At 48.3% G+C, this 16,274-nt stretch overlaps 1 protein-coding gene across 4 annotated transcripts in view; it reads left to right on the top strand.

Annotated features, from left to right (window-relative positions):
* The window catches only part of TMOD1 (tropomodulin 1), a 76,534-nt gene that overhangs the window by 47,344 nt on the left and 12,916 nt on the right, over positions 1-16,274 (top strand). For all 4 annotated transcript variants that reach the window (XM_084628444.1, XM_084628447.1, XM_084628446.1 and 1 more), the window contains exon 5: positions 5,325-5,414. In XM_084628444.1, coding sequence (XP_084484570.1) covers positions 5,325-5,414 — 90 coding nt within the window. The remainder of the gene's footprint in view (positions 1-5,324; positions 5,415-16,274) is intronic.

Raw genomic sequence — 16,274 nt, 5'->3', positions numbered from 1 at the left:
AGTCTAGACATTGTTGTGGTAGCTTTTCCAATATGTATGTTGAATTCTGTTTCACATGCAAGGTTGACTGTGATAGTGGACCCCAGGTATGTGAACTTGTTCACCACTTCAAGTTCTTAGTTGTTGTTCTTGATGGAGGGTGCTTCCTCAACTCCTTGGGATGTTAGGTTTGTCTTTTTTAGGCTTCTAGTAAGGCCGAAGTCTTGGCAGGCGTTGGAAAAACTGTCCATGAGGTTTTGGAGATGGGCTTCTGTGTGGGTTGCCACTGTTGCATCGTCAGCAAAGAGAAGGTGTTGGATGAGGGCCTCCCAAGTCTTGGTTTTAGATCTGAGTCTTGCAAGATTGAACAGCTTTTCATCAGCTCTTGTGTGCAAGTAGATTCCCTCTGTTGAGGAACCAAAAGCTTGTTTTAGTAGCAGGGAGGAGAAGATCCCAAACAGACTTGGGGCACGGCCTCGCTTAACTCCGCTACGAATCTGGAAAGCCTCAGAGACTGAGCCGCCATATTGGACTGTGCTGTACATGTTTTCATGGAAGGATCAAATCATGCTTAAGAGCTTGGGGGAACATCCAATCTTTTCTAGAAGTGTGAATAGTCCACTTCTACTGATAGGGTCAAAAGCCTTTGTGAGATTGGTGAAGGCTATGGAGAGAGGCTTCTTTTGTTCTCTGCATTTCTCTTGTAGTTGTCTCAGCGAGAAGATCATGTCAAGAGTAGACCTTTCAGCTCTGAAGCCGCACTGTGATTCAGCACAGATTTCTCTGCCAGGGCCGGCTCTAGGTTTTTTGCCTCCCCAAGCAAAAAACAAAAAAAACCTCCGAGAGCGCAACTGCCGAAGCAAAAAAAAACCAAAAACCCCACCCCACCCGGAATGCCCCCCCCTGGAATTATGCCGCCCCAAGCACATGCTTGGTTTGCTGGTGCGTAGAGCCGGTCCTGCTGTCTGCAAGGGTCTGAATGCTGTTCAGGCCAGCTCGGGCAAAGGCTTGTCCCATAGTACTAAGAAGGGAAATGCCACGATAGTTGTTACAGTTGCTCCAGTGACCCTTGTTTTTAGAGAGATGTTGATGGTGATGTTGGTGTCTCTCATTTCTTGTGGTACTTCGCCTTCTTTCCAGCACAGGCAGAGCAGCTCATGGAGCTGTTGCAACAGGACGGGTTTCCACATTTGATGACCTCTGACAGCATGCAGTCTTTTCCAGGGCCATCTATGGCAAGGCTAAGCTCCTCAACTGTTGGTCCATTACAGGTAGGCTTTCGATGGCATTGATGGCTACGTCTGGAACAATATTTTCACAAGAGTAAAGCTCACAGTCGTGTTCTACCCAGCGACCCAGCTGCTTGGTGCGGTTGTTGATTGTTTCCCATGTTGTTGATTTCAGTAGGGCTGTCTTCTTTGAAGTTGGGTCCAAGGCTTTCTTGATCCCATCATACATATTTCTGATGCTGCTTGCAATCAGCTGCTACTTGGATGCTTTTGCATAAGTGCAGCCAATAGTCATTGGAGCACCACTGAGCAGTTTGTTCTACCTTGGTTCTTGCTGCTCTCAACACACAAAAGTTTTTATTTGGGCTTGTTTTTATTTGAGCGGTCACCCTGCTCCGGCCCTGAAGGGGTTCAAACTGCCCTGGGAAAGGGCTGCCCCAGGGAGCCAATAAGCTGGGCTGACTGGGGAAGCAGCCGCAGCTGGGGCCACTCCCCAATCAGGCCACAGCTGGCCCTATAAAAGGGCTATGAGCCAGGAGCTCAAGAGGACTCTCTCTAGCTTTGGAGAGAGAAGGACTGGCTGCCTGGGAGAAAAGGGTACCTGGAGTGGAGCAGGGCTGGGGAAAGGCCAGAGGAGCTGGGAAGCTCCAGCCTGGAGAGCCCCCAGGCTGCAGGCCACCTTGCAGCGGTGCAGCCCAGGGTTAGGCAAAGGCAGCAGGTCCAAACCCCCCTTGCCGATGATGAGTGGTTTACAGACTGCAGTCTGCCCCAGTGAGCGGGGGCTAGATGGTGACTGGCAGTAGCCGCTGAGGCAAGATGGGGATAGAGGGTGGGGGTTCCCCAGGAGGGGAGACCCAGGGACTGCGGGGGGTACTGCAGAGGGCAGAACCCTGAGGTAAGGAGCACCAGGGTCCGGGAGGGACACGGGGGCCTGAGGCAAGCGGGACACCGGCCTGCAGCGGGCGCTCCGGGGGCTGGAGCGCTAATTCCCAAGACGACCAGCAGGAGTCGTCACGTCACTACGGGGCCTCTCTTGTAGTTGGTTTGGGCTGTGCGTTTGGCCTCTATGGCTGGTATCAATTCACTGGAATATGCATCAGACCAGTCGTTCGTCTTGCTTTCCTTCTTCCCAAAGACTGACAGAGCTGTGTCGTAGATTGTGTTCTTCAGTTGCTCCCGCTTCAGGTGGATGCTTGTGGCTCCATCACTGAGTCCAGGACTTACTGTCATATGTTCTGGTAACTGCTGTGACTTTTCTTGGTCCGCTAAGGCAGCGGTTTTTAAACTTCTTTTCTGGCAACCCAGTTGAAGAAAATGGGCAGCCCAACAGAGGTGGGGATGAGGGGTTCGGGGTGTGGGAGGGCCTCAGGGCTGGGGCAGGAGATTGGGGTGCAGGAGGGGACTGGGGTCTGGGCTGGGTGTGTAGGCTTTGGGGTGGGGCCAGGGATGAGGGGTTTGGGGTGCCAGAAGGGGCTCTGGTTTTGGGGGGGCTCAGGGCTGGGGCAGAGGATTGGGACGCGGGCTTGGGGTGCAGGCTTACCTCCAGCCCAGTCAGCGGCACAGCTGGGGGGCAGCGTGCAGAGCCTCGTGCCCCTTCCCCCCCACGGGAGCCAGACCTGCTGCTGGTCGCTTGCAGGGCACAGCGCGGTGTCTGAATTAGCCGGGCAGCACCACCGATGGGACTTCTAACTTCCCAGTCGGCAGTGCTGACCAGAGCCGCTGTGACCAGCGCCTTCCATTCCACAGCCCAGTTCTGGGTCGTGACCCACCGTTTGAAAACCACTGTGCTAAGGTACCGATGTTAATACAAGGACGCCCTTTGACTTTAGATCTGTTTATTGTCTTTGGTTTAAGTCTGACCTTGCTGCAGTGAGCACTTTGATAACTGCGGGTAATGAGGACGCTGTTAAGGCTGGTACCCCTTGTGATGATAAGATCCAGTTGGCTCCAATGGCCAGATCTGGGATGTTTCCAAGACCCTTTGTGCTGTGGCTTTGTCTGGAAGAATGAGTTTGTTACACAGAGGTCTTAATAGGAACAAACTTTTAGCAGGCTCTGACCATTTCCATTCTTTTATCAGTTCCGTGTTGACCAAGACAGTTGGTCCATGCTTCATGATCAGCTCCCACCCTTGCGTTGAAGTCCCCTAGCAGGGAAACATATTCGTGCTTCAGAACCCTGCTGATGGTGGTGTTCAACTGGTCGTAGAACTGGTCCTTTGTTGGGGCGAATTCACTCGCAAGGTTGACTGGGCCCTCCGAGGTGAACAAGCGTGGGGCCAGAATTCTCTCTGATCCATTTGTAGGTGGCTCAGTCTTCCCCAGAAGTGAGTTCTTGATGGCAAATCCCACCCTGTGCTCTTGCGTTTCTTCAGCGCTTTCCTCCTGCCTGAAAAATGGGTCCACGTTAGCAGACCTACAATTACTGGCATTTATTTGTCCCAGTAGGTTTTCACCAGGTAGGTCCCTAGCAAGAACCACCCTTCTCGCGACAGTCCCCGCACTCTGCAGCCAAAAAACCACATGGTCAGGGAAGCTCTGGCAATTTCTGCTTCTGGTGCCAGCCAGACCTGGGAAGAGCCGTTTGTGAAAAAACTAAGAGAAAACAGCTGTTGGGACCTTGAAGGTCTGTTCTGTGTGAAGTTGAGAGAAATTTTTGTTCTTAGTTTATTTTATGGTTTGCCCATCCGTAATAAACATACGTTCCCACACATATCCCTGTGTGTACAAACAGGCATGTGACATTCTATATCGAACCACAGGAGAATGGAAAATTCATTGCTACAGGGCTTTCTCCAAAATGAATTTTCTGAGGGCAGCAGGATTTCTTTTTTAAAACGTTATGTTTGGTCGGTTGGCTCTGTGCTGCTTACTCTAGTAGGCGCTGGACTGCTGAGGTTCTGGAACATACATAGATTGAGGCTGGGTCTACACTTCAGCCGCTACCATGGCACAGTTGCAACATGTCAGTGTAGCCACTCACTGCGGCGACGGGTGGGGATCTGCCATCACCGCAGGTGATCTGTCTCCACGAGAGGCACTAGTTAGATCAACGGAAGAGTTCTTCCCTCGGCTTAGCGCTGTTTTACGCCAGGGTTAGGTCAGCTTAACTGCCTCGCTCAGTGGTATGGGTTTTCACACCCCAGAGCAACGTAGCTGGGTTGACTTAACTTAGTTTTTAGTGTAGGCCAGTCTCTTTCTCTCTCTCTCTGTGTATGTATTGTTTTAGAAAATTAGAGACTGAAATGCGTTTATTATCTGAAACTTGGCTGCTGTCTTCTCGCAGCATTTTAATTCTGTTTACAGTACTCATGTTTCTGTCTTCAACAAGTCACCATGGACCCCGGCACTGCTTTCAGGTTTTTGTGACCTGTTAAAGAGTGCAAAGCTCAAGTCAAAGCTGCCTTTAGTTTGTGTTGGGTATAAACAGAGTGCCTGTTGCCAAAGCACTTGGGATATATACACTGTTCTGTAGTTTACTGGATGAGAACATCTCATTCTGCCGCTGTGTGTGCCAGGTACAGTGTTGATGCTATTGTCTTTAACAAGTGTGGAGAGCCCCTCCCACCCAGGCTAGTGGCGGGTGGAAGGCACATGGTAAACTGCAGGATCAGGCTTGAGATTGGTAACTCCTCATGGCTGTTTCTATGTTTTGTGATATTTATTCCTCCTCTCATTTTTTTTTTTTTTTTTTTTTTGTTTGGCTCCAACCTAGACACTCCATTCAGCTTGATTATTGGGAAACTGTTCCCACATCTGTGCCTCCATTTAGTATCTTTTGGCATTAATGCACAGCCCAGACCCTTGCTGCCTGCAATGCATATACCTTTCCCTGCACAAATCGTGCTACCCTTTCGTAGAGAGAAAATGGCCATAGCCTCAGTGTGCTGTTGGTACCTGATGTCACTCAGCACAGTGGGACTCAAACTGCGGGCTCATGGGTGCCATCTTTCTAGCTTTTCTACATTCGCACAAAAGCAAATTTCTTACTGTGGAGGCCCACATTTTAGGTCACTTCTGGGAAGCTGTGTGCTCTCGAGGCTTTGCCAGAATCCATCTTTTCTCAGCATAAGGGGCTGCAATAACTTGGTTTTTTTTCCCTTTCTTTCTGATGTAGCCATCCTTGGCATGCATACATTGATGAGTAACCAGCAGTACTACGAGGCACTCGGGAGCACCACTATAGTTAACAAGGAAGGCCTGAACAGTAAGTATGTTTTACAGCTGTTCCGAAGTATTTGCTTGAAAGACTCAAAGCTGCTAGTGGGCTATTGACTGTGAATTATTTTTAATAATATTTTCTAACCTGATTTGTCTCATTATGTCAAATGCCCCTAAGAAGCCTGAACCAACACAGGGCCCTCTTATATTGCCAGAACTGTAAAAGTGTGAGATCTGGTGCATCTGGGATAGGCAAAGGTGAAAGCATGTGGCTTTCATTGCTCGATAGCCCCCCCGATGCTCACCTAATAGCATGGGACTGACCGTGACCGTACAGGAGATGATATGTTCTCTCTAGAGCTAGTCCGAGAATCAACATCTTTCTCACAAGGAATTTCAGACAAGTCCTTGGTTTGGAAGTTTTCAGCTGGAAGATTTCAGTTTTCCCATGGGAAGTTTTAAAACAAAAGGTTTGTTTTGACTTGGAATTTCAGTTAAATGTAATTTCATTTTCTTTAAACCAAAAAAACAAAGTGACATTTTAAAAAAAAAAAAGAAAATGTTTGTTTAGATATTTTCCTGTGGATAAAATGAAATTGTGGTTTTTTTGGCCGAGAAAGAACTTTTGGCATGAAAAATGTGGAACACCTTTAGTTCTGTGCTTGGAGTCCGAGCCTGTAACTGGCATGGGGGGAGAACGGTGGCCCCAGACCTCATTTCCAACAGACAGGCAGCAGAAAATAGCAGAATGCAGTCAGAGCAAATCCTAAAATGGCTGAAGCATGCAGGTTGTGACTTGTTTGACTCTCAGTACATATTGCTTCCCCCTCTCCCCACCCTTACTCTACTGTATCCACGTACTCTGGTCCACTACAGGGAAACCAGTGGGTCAGAACCTCCGCTGGTGTAAATCAGTGTGGTGCCACGGAAGTTTAATGGAGAGATGCTGATTTATAGCAGTTGAGGATCTGACCCCATATATGAATTGTAGAAATGTCATTGACTGAGGAACAAACTGGTGACATGCTAATATGTATTAGAATATGGCTTTGTCCGTAGCAACATTCTGATTGGCCTTTGTGATGACATCTGACCTGTCACATGCCAGCTACCAACAATGTTCACGTTGCAGCTGGGACCCCATTGTTAAAAAGAAATAAAAGGAAGATCCTCCCTCAACCCCAGTTAATATTTTTTAAAGGAAAAATACACAGGAAGATTCTTACTCTTTTTACCGTATTTCCCTTCCACCTGCATTTAAAAATCCTACAGGGAATTTCCTCAGAAAAGTGTTACTCCTTCTTAGAGAAGTTGTCACTGTGGGACACTGTGCCCCATGGGAGGTGGGTGCCTGTCTGTGCACTCTTAACAGGGCAGCCCTTATGGCAGATCCACCCTTCACGTTTTTTCACCAGGACAAGGTGACTCCGTCCACATCCTCCTTTCCTGCCCAAGGACTCATCGGACTTTCACATAAACCAGGACGTTTCCAGACTAGCCCGGACTTCACGCTTCAAGGGAAGAAGCTAGTTTTCATGCGCCAGATGTGAGACGAGCCCTTGCATTCTACCTCAAGAGAATTAAGCCCTTCAGAGCCTCTCCTAAGCTCTTTGCCCTCTTTCAAAGAGGATGAAGGGAGCCCCTATTTCCACCCAAATATTATCAAAATGGGTCTTACAGTGCATTTTAGCACGTTACAAAGTTTCTCAGCTGTGCAGCCCCTGGCTAGGGTGACTGCCCATTCCACAAGGGCACAACCCACCACGATTGTCCATTACGGACACAGTCTGTGGACTGTGCGGCTCTTCACGCCTGCAGGGCCGATGCGGCCTTGGGTGTGGCGGCTCTTCACTAAGTACTAGATCCAGTAGCGTAGCCGGGGGTGGGGGGAGCGTGGGGAGCGGCCGCTCGGCGCCTTTTTAAATTTTTACTCACCCGGCGGCGCCCCGGCTCCTCGGCGGCAGGGGCCTTCATGCGCTCCAGCTCCTCGGCGGCGTTGCGGCGGCGGGGGCCTTCAGTGCCGCCGAGGACCCGGAGCGCCACCCGGTGAGTACAAGCGGGTGGCACCTTTGTTTATGTCAGCTGCCCCTGTTGGCTCCGCCACTGACTAGATCCGTCAGCTCAGCTTCACCCCCGTAGTGTGGGCACTGCTTGGGAATCACCTGGAGTGGAACACCCATAGAGACAACTGCTCGAAGAAGGAGGAGGTGTTACTTACTTGTACAGTGTGATCACGGCTTACGTTCTCATATAGTATTTCCTGGAGCCCCCCACCCCAGCATGCTATAAGAACTCCAGGGGGGTTGAAAACGTTTACCAGAGCACCATTCTGCACCGCTCCAGTGAATTTAAGCGCTGAGTGTGATCTCTGAGGATCACCAGGACCAGTAAGGGGTGTCTCAGCTTCTGCCTTGTGTCTTTCGGTGTTTTAATGTTAGGCTGCTCTGGCTCAGCCTTGACACCAGTCCCCAGCGTACTTGCATACGGTCCCACCCTGGCTCCCACCAGCCAAATCATGCCTTGCAGGGTGACCTCAACTGTCCTTCTGGTGCCAAGTATCCCCAAATCTGTGTACCCCAAGTTCTTAACTACCAGACATTTGGACTTTTCCCCTCTGGTTCCTCACCCCAAAGGAGTGTTCTCAGTTCATTCTCAGTTCTCAGTTCACTTTGGCACGGTTTGCACGACAGAGATCTGTTCAGGGTAAAAATAAACAAAAAGTTTATTTAACAGTGAAATCACAGACTCAGAGATGAAACGGCAAGGAAAGCAAACACGGACAGTATGTTTTTAAACCAAATAAACATAAAGTTGCAACCTCAGGCTTATGCTTTGGTATCAGACAAATAAGTTACCTATTTCCCCTGCACACTTTCCCAGCATGCCTCCTGTCACAGAGGAACTCCAGCATTGCCTGGAGAGTACCCCATTTAGACACTGGCCCTCAGTTTCTGGATGTCCTTCACTTCAAACCCTCTCTCTTGCAGACTGTGGTGATTCATGGTGGGGGAAATTCATGGGGGGCCATACTGGCTCAGACCAAAGGTCCATCTAACCCAGTGTCCTGTCTTCCAACCGTGGCCAATGCCAGGTGCTTTAGAGGGAAGGACCAGAACAGGGCAATTATCGAGTGATCCATCCTCTATCACCCATTCCCAGCTTCTGAGAAGGAGTACATAACACTTCCTTATTTACTTTCTCCACACCAGTCATGATTTTATAGACCTGAATCATATCCCCCACCCCCCTTAATCGTCTCTTTTCCAAGCTGAAAAGTCCCAGTCTTATTAAACTCTCCTCATATGGAAGCTGTTCCATACCCCTGATAACTTTTGTTGCCCTTTTCTGTACCTTTTCCAATTCCAATATATCTTTTTTGAGATGAGGCAACTAGATCTGCACGCAGTATTCAAGATGTTGGCGTTCCATGGATTCATATAGAGGCAATATGATATTTTCTGTCTTATTATCTATCTCTTCTTAATGATTCCCAACATTCTGTTCACTTTTTTGACTGCCGCTGCACATTGAATGGATGTTTTCAGAGAACTATCCACAATGACTCCAAGATCTCTTTCTTGTGTGGTAACAGCTAATTTAGATCCCATCATTTTATATGAATACTTGGAATTATGTTTTCCAATGTGCATTACTTTGCATTTATCAACATTGAATTTCATCTGCTATTTTTGCCCAGTCATCCAGTTTTGTGAGATCCCTTTGTAACTCTTCACAGTCCGCTTGTGACTTAACTATCTTGAATAGTTTTGTATCATCTGCAAATTTTGCCACCTCACTCTTTACCCCTTTTCCCAGATCATTTATGAATATGTTGAATTGGACTGGTCCCAGTACGGACCCCTGGGGGACACCAGTATTTACCTCTCTCCATTCTGAAAACTGACCATTTATTCCTGCCCTTTGTTTCCTATCTTTTAAGCAGTTACTGATTCATGAAAAGGCCTTTCCTCTTAAGAGCCTTTGCTTAAGAGCCTTTGGTGGGGGATCTTGTCAAAGGCGTTCTGAAAATCTAGGTACACTATATCCACTGGATCCCCCTCGTCCACAAGCTTGTTGACCCCCTCAAAGAATTCTAGTAGATTGGTGAGGCATGATTTCCCTTTACAAAAACCATGTTGACTCTTTCCCAACAAATCATGTTCATCTATGTATCTGGCAATTTTGTTCTTTACTGTAGTTTCAACCAATTTTCCTGGTACTGAAGTGAGGATTACCAGCCTGTAATTGCCAGGATCACCTCTAGAGCCTTTTTTTAAAAATTGGCATCATATTAGCTACCCTCCAGTCATCTGGTACAGAAGCTGATTTAAATGATAGGTTACATACCATAATTGGTAGTTCTACATTTTCACATTTTGAGTTCCTTCAGAAATCTTGGGTGAATGCCACCTGGTCCTGGTGACTTCTTATTGTTTAATTTATCAATTTGTTTCAAATTGCCCTCTTTCTGAGGCCTTTTCAGAGTTTCTTCGACAAAAGTTATGTCAATGACCAAAAAGCACTATAATAACATTGCTGTTGCATGTTCACACTATGCTTCTTCTATCAGCAGAACACGTCCGTTCTTGGTGCTCTCGCATGGACAGTGAGAGCAGTGCACTGTGGGTAACTATCCCACAGTGCTACTCCCCACCTTATGCTGCTAAGACTTGTGGGTTGGTGGAATGGACCACAGCGCATCATGCGTGTGGGCTTAACATCCCATGATGCATTGCTTTCTGTCCCAGCATTCTATGGGCTTACGGCTTTGGTTCGCAGCTTATTTCAACAACCTTAGTTTGCTGTCTGCCTGCCATCTCTGTGCGAAAGGATGGATCCTGCATTGCTTTCTACTGCTCTGCTAAATGTCATTAACACATCACAGATGGCAGTGCAGTTAATCATAAAGTTCCTAACTGAACAGGATTCAGACTTGCCGGACCTGCTGTGTGATGTGGATAGGAGCAACATACGATGACTTGTGGCATTCACAGAGCAGCTGCACACAGTGGACCACCACTTTTGGGCTCGTGAAACTAGCACTGAGTGGTGGGATCGTATCGTCATGCAGGTCTGGGATGACGAGCAGTGGCTGCAGAACTTTCAGATGTGGAAAGCCATCCTTCTGGAACTGTGTGTGGAGCTCACCCCAGCCCTGTGGCACAAGGGCACCAGAATGAGAGCTGCCCTCTCGGTGAAGAAGTGGGTGGCGATTGCAGTGTGGAAGTTGGTGACTCCAGACTGCTACTGGTCAGTCACAAATCAGTTTGAAGTTGGGAAGTTGACTGTTGGGGCTGCGTTAACACAACTGTGCAGGGCCATTAATCGCATCCTGCTGCAAAGGACCGTGACTCGTGGCAACGTGCATGAAATAGTGGACGGCTTTTCAAAAATGGATTTCCCTAAATGCACAGGGGCCATAGAGGGCACACACACACCAATTTTGGCACCAGGCCACCTTGCAATGGAGTCCGGCAATAGAAAGGGGTATTTCTCCATGGTATTGCAGGCATTTGTGGATCACCGCAGCTGTTCACCGACATAAACGCTGGATGGTCTGGGAAGGTGCATGATGCACATATTTTCAGGAACACCAGCCTGTACAGAAAGCTGCAGGTGGGGACTTTCTTTCCAGACCAGAAGATTCCAGTGGGAGATGTTGAAATGCCCATAGTGGTCCTGGGAGACCAGCATACCCCTTACTCCCCTGGCTCAAGAAGTCTTACATGGGAAACCGGGATAGCAGTAGGGAGCACTTCAACAAAAGGTGCAGGATGGCTGTGGAATGTGTGTTTGGCAGATTAAAGGCATGTTGGCGATGCCTTTCTGGCAGGTTAGATCTGAATGAGGAGAATATTCCCATGGTCATTGCCGCCTATTGCACTCTGTATAATATTTGTGAGGCTAAGGGTGAAAGGTTTGCTCGGGGGTGGACTGCTGATGCACTGGGCCTGGCAGCTGATTTTGAGCAGCCTAATACCAGGGCTATTCAAGGGGCACAGCGGGGGGCAATTCAAGTCAAGGAAGCTTTGAGACAACACTTTGAGAATGAGAACCAATAATGTATATTTCTATGCTGCAAACTGCAATGCTTCATTAAATCAAGTTTTCTTAAGACGCACCTGTGATGATTCATGATCTAGGATTTCAGTAAGCAAAGGATTAAACTGCTTGTGTATGTCTTGCTGCTGCCTGCTACCTCCGTTTGTAGGACACAAATAAAGAGCAGTTATCTTTCAGATTCTTTGTTTTTACTAAACAAACGATCCACCCACACACAAACGCTCAGTGGGAAAAGAAGGGACCATGGAAGGGCAGACCGTCAGAGCTGTGCATAGGTCCAGCTATCATTTTGAAAACTGTCTGAGGGGGTGGAATGAATGGAAAATGGAGAAATTCCAGAAAGCATAAGGGAATGCATGGGTGGAGTTGAGGGAGGCATGGAAAACCGTTCTGAATGTGCTGCAGGGGAGGGGAGGCACGCATCTGTTGTGACTGCAGTGTTATGAGAAACTTAAGCATCTCTATTAGCTCCTCCATTACTTTTATCATCTGCTTAGTAGCATCCAAGAAAAAGTCCTGATTTTCTTTTCTGTCCTGCCGTTCAATTTCTCTCCACTCTCTGCGTTCCCTTTTTACTGCATCGGAGTATTGCAGGACGTCCTGGAACATGTCCTCCTTGCTCCATCTTAGCCACTTTCTTATCTGGCAGAAGCGCTCCACTGGTGTGTAGGGGGCTCCCCTGAAGGCCATATCTGCAGAAGCACAAGAAACAATACACAGAAGCATGATTGTTAGTTCATGCACAACATTGAATCATTGCAGTTTAGCACACCCCTTGTAACATACCAAGCACTTTCTCACTGCACTTGGCAAGCACATATCTCGGCGAACACGCCAGGCATGGTGAGATTAGCCCAACGGGGGAGGGGCATTCTACCTGGGGTAAACAGCAATGGTGCTTATGAAAGGGTCGTGGTGCAGTGACTAGGGACAATATTGTAAATGCTCCAACACTTTTACCTGGGCAGGGGTCATTGAAGCAGATATCTCACTCCTGAGGGTAACCAAGGAAGCAAGGCTGCAACTGCTGCATGCTTGCAGCTTCCGACTGGTCCCTATGCTGCTCGCCTGTGTGCAGCTTTGGTTTGCACAAGTAATTGCCAAGTTGCGCGGGAAAGTTTCATGCAATGGAGGAAGGAACAAAGCAGCTCTGCCAAGGAACCTCCAGCAGAGGACTACCAAGTACCTCCAGGAAAGTTTCCTAGAGATCTCTCTGGAGGATTCCTGTGAAATCTCAGTGTGCATCAACACACTGTTCCACTGCACTGCTTAGATACACAGGAAAATGTCCAGCACACAGAAACACAGCCAGCCTTGTACATTTCTATCCTTTCACCTACTTCTGCAGTACACAAAGCAAATGAAAGCTGAACATCATGAGCACCATCAACTCAAAAAAACCACTTACCAAGGGTCTCCTCTCCTGCTTCTTGCTCACCAGAGTGGGAGTGCCAGGACTGGCTAAACCTTTCCGGAGTGGAGAACAGTTCTTGACTGGCCAGCCCACCTAGTGAACCCGCCGTGGGAGCCACATAATTCCCTAACTCCACCTCCTCGTCCATGACTTCATCCTCTGAGTTAGGTCCACTTTCTGCCACCTCCAGCCCCGCCAAAGCATCCATGGGGCTCTTGGCAGTGGAGGTGGGGTCATCACCAAGGATAGCGTCCAACTCCTTACAGAATAGGCAGAAGGCCTTCAGGACAGCACCAGAGCGTCAGTTTGCCTTCCTTGCTTTCTGGTATGCCGGCCTCAGCTCCTTTATCTTTGTTCTGCATTGCTCTGTGTCCTGACTGTGTCCCTTTTCACACAAGCCCTGAGAAATCTACCCATAGGTATCAAACTTCCTATGGAGCGCAGCTGCAACTGCATAGCCTCCTCTCCCCAAATACTGAGCAGATCCAAGAGCTCTGCACTGGTCCAAGTGGGAGACAGACCTGGTTTGCAGCATGGAGCCACCATGGTCAGCTGGGAAGAGGCGATGTGAGCTCTCCACGCTGACCAAACAAGAAGTGGAATTTTAAAAATTTGTGTGGCTTTAAATGGGGAGGGGTGGATGGTTGTTTATATGGCTGCAGGGCAGCAGAGTTTGAACTGCTGATCAGAGTGGTCAGGATGGGCATTGTGGGACACCTCCTGGAGGCCAATTAAAGCAATCAAATCAAGCGCGGTATCTACACTGGCACTTTGCTGCTAAAAACCCTGTGTCTCTCATCGAGATGGCTTTATTTTGTCGCCAAAACTGAAGAGTTTTGTCACCGAAAGTGGCATTGCAGTGTGCACACCTCCACTGTTTTGCTGCCAAAAGCTGCCTTTTGCCGACAAAACTGTAGTGTAGACAAGGCCTTAGTTTTCCAAGACTAGGGTTTTCTTTTTAGTTTCAAGTTAACTGAAGTCTAATGGTCCACCGTTGTCTTTTCTTGGCTGGACAACGGGGGGTACCTGAAGTGAGGCCTTGCCTACACTACACAATTCTGTTGACAAAACAGTGGAGGTGTGGTGTACACACTGCTTTTGGTGGCAAAACTCTGCCGTTTTGCCGACAAACTAAAACCACCTCGACGAGAGGCATAGAGCTTTTTGCAGCAAAAGTAAAGTGATAAAGCATCAGCGTAGACGCTGCCATTCGTTATGTCGACATAACTGGCCTCCCCCAGTATCCCACAGTGCCCACTGTGACCGCTCTGCTCACTGTTTTGAACTTGGCTGCCCTGTATCTAGCTATGCCTGCAAGCGTCCCTCCCCTTGCAAAGCTCCGGGAAGCTCTGACATTCCTCAGCGGTGAGAGTGGAGGCTGTGGGAGAACCTGGAGGGAATCACAGAGCCATTAATGTGGAATCGGCAGGCAGGCAGAGTGGGCTGCTGCCGTGGGGGAAAGAGACTGCTGTGCTGTGCAGAGCCAGGGGCTGGTGTCCCTCTTCCCCCAGGACTGGTTGCTCAGGCTGCTGTCTGAACTTAGAGAAAGCCTTCCGACACACTGTCCTTCAACACACACACTTCCCCAACATACACTGTCTCTCTCTCTCTCTCACATATTTCTTCCCCCCTCACACACACAACACACACACCACACACACACACACACACATTGTTTCTGTCACTCCTCTCTCTCTCTCTCTCTCTCTCTCACACACACACACTCCCTGTCACAGACTCACCCCCTCCTCTCTCCACCACACACTTCAGTTGAAAAGCAGCTGGCAATCTAGTTGGATGCCCCTGGAAGGATGGGATTGAGAAATCTGCATCATGTGACACTGTACCTGCCCCATGAGGCATTGCAAACCTCTCCCAAAGTACCCTGCAGCCAGTTGCACAATGGGATAGCTACCCACAGTGCACTGCTCTCTGTGGCAATGCAAGAGGTGCGAGTGTGGACGTGCTCTGCCGACAAAAGGAGCACAGTGTGGACATGCAGCAGCGGTTTAATTAAAGCGGTATAACTTTTATCGACAAAACTCTGTAGTGTAGAGAAGGCCTCAGTTTCATGTGAACAGCTAGCTAGGGAGGATCCACTCCCTGCTGGGAAGCATACTTGGCGTCGCAGTGCCGGCCATGAGCATACTATTCTACATACATAAATTATATGTATATAGAATAGTAAATTCTATATATAGAACCCCAGTCTGTGTACAAGTCTCATAGTGATCATCAAGTTCAGACCATTTCATAAAAGACTTTACTCGATACACTTTTATAGTTGCATAAAATCAGTAGATTCAACGTCTTATTCTTTGGGGTTCAGACCCTGTTCTCCCCTTGGGGTGTCAGGACCCTGATTGTCACATGCAGTTACTGGAGTTCTTTGAGATGTTCTCTCTCTGAGTGCTCCTTCCCCTCTACTTTGGAGTCCTTGCCTCTGGCCAGGTTTCGTGGGTGAGAAGGAACTGGGGCAGCGGAGGGGCTGTCCTTCCCGTACGCCCTCAGATTGGGGCACTAGGGTATATACAGCGTAGGCACGGACCCCGCACACTGCTACCACAAATCTCCTATTGAAAGCGCAGAGGTGCACGCATACCTAAAGGGAAGCGCCCATAGAGAGGGAACTTCTCAAAGAACTCCAGTTACTATACACGTAAGTAACCTCTCCTTATGTTACAGCCAAGATCCAACTGAGATCAGGACCCCTTTGTGCTAGGCACTGTACGTATTTAACCCAGTGGTGAGTGTGTGTTGTAGGATGTCGTCTGTGCCAACTCTCAGAGGATATGAGTTGTTACTGCCTCCAGATACAGAGGGGCTTTAGTAGCTTTTAGCGATGGGGGTCCCTTGCCCTCATGTGCCAGCAATGCCTCTTAGCCATGTGCATTGACCAAAACGGACAGTCTCTACGCAAAAGAATAAATGGACGCAAATCAGACATCAGGAATGGTAACATTCAAAAACCAGCAGGAGAACACTTCAGTCTCCCTGGACACTCAATAACAGACTTAAAAGTCGCAATTCTTCAACAAAGAAACTTCAAAAACAGAATCCAACAAGAAACTGCAGAACTGGAATTAGTGTTCAAACTGGACACCATTAAATTAGGCCTAAATAAAGACTGGGAGTAGCTGGGTCACTACAAAAACTAATTTCTGCCTGCTGATACTCACACCTTCTTGTCAACTGTTTGAAATGGGCCACCTTGATTACATTGGCCTTATTAGCACTACAAAAATGATTTCCCCTCCTTGTCAACTGTTGAAAAAAGCCCACTTCCACCTTAACTGAATTGGCTCGTTAGCACTGACCCCTCCCCCCACGTGGTAAGGCAACTCCCATCTTTTCATGTGCTGTGTATTTATACCTGCCTCTGCATTTTCCACTCCATGCATCTGATGAAGTGGGTTTTAACCCACAAAA

The sequence above is a fragment of the Lepidochelys olivacea genome (assembly GCF_965140295.1).
Source record: "Lepidochelys olivacea isolate rLepOli2 genome assembly, chromosome: 5".
In the NCBI taxonomy this organism is placed as follows: domain Eukaryota; kingdom Metazoa; phylum Chordata; order Testudines; family Cheloniidae; genus Lepidochelys; species Lepidochelys olivacea.
Note: the sequence above shows the minus strand (reverse complement) of the source record. Positions and strands in the feature narration are given on the sequence as shown.